The following is a 6351-nucleotide window of genomic DNA, read 5'->3' on the forward strand; positions in this document are numbered from 1 at the left end:
ATACTCTTGGATACCTTTTCTAACTCCTAATATCTCAAACTCCTCTTCAACCTTTTTTTTCTTATCGTTCAAATACACCATTGAAACACAAACTTAACAAAAAGGTCTAGCTAAAAATGGCACTTCCTGAAACACAACAAGATACAAAAACTCTCCCAGATGCCTGGGATTACAAAGGTCGACCAGCTGTTCGATCCTCGTCCGGCGGTTGGTCCAGCGCCGCCATGATTTTAGGTACCTTACCCTTTTCTCTCTTCTTTAGGATGGGTTCTATGAGTTCAATATAACTGAACCATTGCTATAGGCTTGAAAAATGTATACATACAGTGAAAAATATAAATCGATATAATAAGATCACTCTCCTGAAATCATTTACTCTTGATCTTGAACTTTTTATATTGTTTTTTTTTAATAAACTAATGATTGTTGTTTAAATTACTATAGGGATTGAGGCAGTGGAGAGGCTAACGACGTTAGGTATTGCTGTAAATCTGGTGACATACTTGACTGGAACCATGCATTTAGGAAATGCTAGTTCGGCCAACAACGTTACAAATTTTCTTGGAACTTCATTTATGCTCACTTTGCTTGGTGGTTTCGTAGCCGACACTTTTCTTGGACGGTTCGTGAACCTTTATATACCTTAAACTTTGGAAGTTCATATAGTAAAACTTATCTGTCACTAATTAACATCTTTGTTCTTTACTTTAATTATTGCAGATATCTTACAATTGGCATCTTTACCACTATTCAAGCCATGGTACGTTCCATTTTTTACATCTTGATTGGATTGGCTAATAGAAAAATCTTTCTTTTCTGAAGTGACTTCACTCACTTTTTTGAGTGCCATCATATTGGAGTTGGACTAATTAATCATATGGTCATCAAATCAACCTTTTTCTTTTTCTTACGTGAGATTGATACATGTAAACTGATCTTAAATTTATTTAAAATCTGTGATGAGGAGAATGGAAAGAGTAAGAATGACAACCAGCAACGGAATAAAGAAAACTAAGAAAAACACCATGTTTAGATTGCATTGAAAACCAGTCAGATTATAGATGTTGTGAAGAGGAAAATCGAATAAGAAGGGAATTAAGATGGAGAAAATGTTTAATAACACTTGGTTTAATAATCAACTATTTTTATGAAGAATGAATTGGACATGGGCGTTGAAAGATCAATTATTATGAAACAAGAAAGTGGAAAGAAAAGGAAGAAGAAGAAAAATATATATTACCTCCACTAGTTGAATTTTTTAAAAGAGAAAAGATTCTACAATTTATCATTTCTCTTTCTTCAAATAGAGTTCAAATTTGATATACTAATAGTATAAAGTTAAGTTATAACAACTCTTAGTAACAATCTGATATGATAACTTAAAAAATTAGAATTAACCTGTTATAACAGTACTGATTGATTTTCTTGATACTTATGATGAATAGGGTGTTACCATATTGACCATCTCCACAATAATCCCAAGCCTACGACCACCAAAGTGTTCCCCAGGGAGCTCAACATGCATTCCAGCAAGTTCCAAACAACTCATGGTTCTATACATAGCACTATACATGACGGCGCTCGGCACCGGCGGCCTGAAATCCAGCGTCTCCGGCTTCGGTTCCGACCAGTTCGACGAAACCGACAAGAAAGAAAGAGGACAGATGATAAAATTCTTCAACTGGTTCTTTTTCTTCATTAATGTGGGATCACTTGGTGCAGTGACAGTACTAGTGTATATTCAAGATAATTTGGGAAGAGAATATGGTTATGGAATATGTGCTTGTGCTATTGTTATTGGTTTGGTCATATTCTTATCGGGCACAAGAAAATATCGTTTCAAGAAACTTGTGGGAAGTCCATTGACACAAATTGCTTCAGTTTTTGTGGCTGCTTGGAACAAAAGGCATATGGAATTGCCTTCTGATTCTTCTCTTTTATACAATATTGATGATATTCCTGGGGATGGAAACAAAAAAGCTAAGCAGAGGTTGCCTCACAGCAAGGAATTCCGGTGAGTTTTTTTTTTTCTTTTTTTAATCCTTTAACTGCTAGTATTAACTGTCTTTTCACTATTATTGTCATCTAGTTCTTCACTTTTTTCCTTTTATTTCGTTATATATATTTCCTTTTGAGACTGAAATAATTTTTGTTTTACATCTTTCTTGTTTTTTTTTTATAAATAGAAATAGCAACTTCTTATTTCTTCTTGACAGCCAAATTATTACTCCTATTTCTCCCCCTGGTAGGCTAATTATAATTATATTAACAAAGAATAGACTTCAATTTCTTTTACACTAAACTATACTAACTTTCTAGAGAATAATTTGAGTTCTAATAACTAAAAGTTATTCAAGCTCCAAATACTACCTTAAATCCTTCTATTGACTTGCAATTCACGAGTTCAATACATTATTAGAAAGAGAAGTGATCCTGTTAAACCATGTGCCATGTCCTGTAGATCATGCTAAGAATTGGAAATGAAGTTTTTATGTGCAAGTTATCATTTCTGGTTGGCTTGATTATTTCCTTGCATTATTTGAAATGTTTTGAACTTATCCCCATGGTAGGCCAAATGTTTGATAGCTAACCATCAACCAATTCAACAGCATCTCCAATCAAATCCCAAAATTATTTCCATTTTGTCGAAATATTTTAGGATATATAGACAACCAAGCTATATAAGATTTTGAACATTTTGCAAGTTGACTTGATCCTATGAGCCGCAGCATCTCTACCTTCACAAGGTAGGAATAAAGTATGCGTACATATTATTTTGCTCAAACCCCACTTATAGAATTATACTGAGTTTGTTGTTATTTTTGTTTGAAAGTTAGACTTGAAACCTATTGAATATACACTAGCCTAAACCCTCCCCTACCCGAGGAATTTGGAATAGACCCTCTCTAATTCTTAACTAATCTTTTTTAATGTTTGGAAGTAGACCTTGCCGACTTATTGCCTACAGAGAGTGTGGTAGCTATATTTATAAAAACAAATTAAACAAACACGAGCGCACTTCTAATAGTACCTCATATATGCTTCTTTTGTTTTTCCTTTTCAAATAATATTTTGCTTACAAATCAAAAGGTGGTAATCATACACCTTTTTTTAATAATTAAGTAGTGAGTAACAAAAAGAGATAAATAATACTGTCACTAACTTTTCCTTGATAACGACTTGACCTCACAGTAAATTTTGAAAACTACCACAAGTTGACGCTTAAACAAAAAAAATGGAAAATACAGCCTTTTGTTATCTTTCTTTTATGATCACATGATTCCTAATTCTTGTACCAATTTGTTCAATACAAGCGGTCTTAGAAAAAAAAACTGAATTTGCTCAATTACATTGTTGGGGGAGCCGGGAGGGGTGGAGTAGGGGTGAGGAGAGAGGTGGGAGTAGAAAATATCAACAGAAACTGATAAATTTCTGAACTTCAAGGCTGTTTAAGTCACTGCGTCTAGAACCCCTTTATCTAGTAGTAACGTCATCTGTCAGATAAAATTACATATAGTAGTATTTTTCTCATCAAAAAGAAAGAAATGTTTGTACTATACTTTAGATGAAGATGCAGTGAACACTTAGTCTTTTAAGAATAAAAAGGAAACCAAGATCACGAGACCATCTTAGCCAGTCTGTCACCTAATCGATCTTCACGCCCCTTGCCTGGTGCCCATACAACTTGTCAAGTTTTAAATCAAGAAAAACAAAATATAAAGAAGAATAAGTGGAGGACAATAATAGAATTAGCTTCGTGCTTCTTCTTTTTTTTTTTTTTTTTTTTTAAATTTTCTAACTTGACGTTTTATTAACAATAATGTCCGCAATGAAAGACAAATGCATCATTAAATTCCAATTATATTGTGGGCCAAATTTTGACCATGGATTTTGTTTTTATTTTGCAGTTTCTTGGACAAGGCAGCCATTAAAGTACAGGACCCTGAATCCGCTGGAATTACCGTGGTAAATAAATGGAACTTATCAACTTTAACCGACGTTGAAGAAGTAAAATTGGTAGTCCGAATGTTACCAACATGGGCCACGACCATTATGTTTTGGACTGTCTATGCTCAAATGACAACATTTTCCGTGTCACAAGCTACAACCATGGACCGTCACATCGGAAATTTCGAAATTCCTCCGGCTTCATTGACACTCTTCTTCGTCGGAAGTATCCTCCTAACGTGCATATTCTACGACCGCGCTGTCGTTCCGGTTTGCCGACGTGTCCTCAACAACCCTCACGGTACAAGCCCGTTGCAACGTATTGCAGTTGGCTTAATCCTTTCAATTATAGCCATGATTGCTGCTGCTTTAACTGAAGTGAAAAGATTGAATGTTGCACATTTGCATGGATTGACCAATGATGCTAATGCAAAGGTTCCTTTGAGTGTTTTTTGGTTAGTCCCACAATTCTTGCTAGTAGGGGCAGGTGAGGCATTTACTTACATTGGACAACTTGATTTCTTTCTAAGGGAATGTCCTAAAGGGATGAAGACAATGAGCACAGGGTTATTCTTGAGTACACTTTCACTAGGGTTTTTCTTTAGTTCTATTTTGGTGACTATAGTGCACAAGGTGACAGGGAAAAACCCATGGTTAGCTGATAATTTAAACCAAGGGAGGCTCTATGATTTCTATTGGCTATTGGCAACGTTGAGTGTGTTGAATTTGATGATTTTCTTGTTTATTTCGAGACGGTATGTGTACAAGGAGAAGAGGCTTGCTGAGTGTGGGATTGAAATGGAGGATTCAGAACCAGCTTGCCACTAAATTACACAAGCCAATTATCTTCGTGAAAACAAATTAGTTTTTTTTTTCTTCCTTTTTTCTCTTTTGGTTTTCGGGTTTTTTTCCCTTTTTTGCAAAAAAAAAAAAAAAAAAAAAAAAAAAAACCTTATTGGAAAAGGTTACGACTTACGTGTGTATGGTATAACCTAGATGTATATGTACAAAGAATGGGGAAAGAGCCTAGTTAATGACAAGTTGTAGAGCTCTTTCCAATCTTCCTTTCTCCCTTGTATCTGTAGAATAACCCAAGTAATATTAAATCAAATGCAATGCAAGAGCCAGCTTCCCACTGAAAGTATTGTTTTCTTCTGGTATTTCTTATTTTCTTATGTTTTACTTTTCCTATATATCTTAACGCTTAGCTCAGTAATAATCAAACTATTCAACGTTTTATTACTAGTCTTTTGATTTACTTTGTTAGGTGTAAAAATAAAAACAAAAATTTAGATCTTGGAAGCTGTACAGAACTTCAATTTAGAAAAAAACATTATAGATTCTTAAGTAATTTGTATGATTAATTTGTTCAGATTCCAATTTACACGAGCGGTACGCATAATGTCACATGTCATTTTGGCTAATCGAGAAGATGCAATAATATGGGGAATATGAATTTCTAAGACAAAAAGGTGGACCAAATAAATAATAGAGTTTTACGTCGTCCCTTCTCTAATAAATTACCTTGAATCATATCGAATTCCCAACTATGATTCACGTGCCCTTATTTTCCAACCATAGTTTTTCTTTCTGTGCTTTGCTCTATCGATTGGCACATAACCACCTATAGCTTAGATAATTCAGAAGTAATTCAAAAGATAAAAGAAAAACATAGCAAGTGATATTTATATCCGAAATAGTGATTCAAAAAAAGTGTTTAATCAAAGTAAGCGACTATATAATAAGAATTTGTATACTAAAATATTGAAATTTTCATGTAGTGGCATCAAACATTATATGATAATTTTTTCTAAAAACTTAAGTTCTGTGCTCGTGCACCAACGTATTAATTTTCAACAATTTAGGATCTTGACTTTTAAAGGAACAGTTCAATAGACAATTAGCTCAAATTGTTTATTGCAGCACAAGGTTCGAACCTTCGTCTTATGGTTATGGTCTTGCAGTTCATGAGACTCATATCCTCCTGTTAATTATGTAATAACAGTAAGGGGGGAAAATCATGTGGTATTAGAATCTTAAATCAAAATCTTTTTTTTTTCTGAACCAAAAATTCAAATTATACAACTATTATGACAACATGATCACATGTTTCAAGCTTAAGTGTTACAATCAGTAGTTGTTGCAATAAATCAGGAGTTTGATTTAAAAAAGTTAGGATGAAGAGATCCCATTTTAAAATAAATAAATAAATAACGCATTTTATTCATCTTCAAAAGAGTACATGGAGCTGAGGGAGTAGCAACATCTCTTTCATAATAATTCGATTCAAGTCTTAGGAATGAAGAACCTTTCGATAGATAGCATTTTACCTTCGTTAGTCAGCTCACTTGGCACGAATCCGCATTAATTAAGTGCTATGAGTTCCGAACACTATATGGTTAA

At 33.9% G+C, this 6351-nt stretch overlaps 1 protein-coding gene across 1 annotated transcript; it reads left to right on the forward strand.

Annotated features, from left to right (window-relative positions):
• On the forward strand, positions 1-5089 carry LOC104104591 (protein NRT1/ PTR FAMILY 6.3-like). The gene is made up of 5 exons (XM_009612724.4): positions 1-234; positions 445-622; positions 721-760; positions 1446-2014; positions 3909-5089. Exons 1-5 carry the CDS (start codon positions 117-119, stop codon positions 4774-4776), a joined length of 1773 nt encoding a protein of 590 aa, XP_009611019.1. The 5' UTR covers positions 1-116; the 3' UTR covers positions 4777-5089.
• Positions 5090-6351: the final 1262 nt, after the last annotated feature.

This window comes from Nicotiana tomentosiformis, chromosome 8 (genome assembly GCF_000390325.3).
Source record: "Nicotiana tomentosiformis chromosome 8, ASM39032v3, whole genome shotgun sequence".
NCBI lineage: Eukaryota > Viridiplantae > Streptophyta > Magnoliopsida > Solanales > Solanaceae > Nicotiana > Nicotiana tomentosiformis.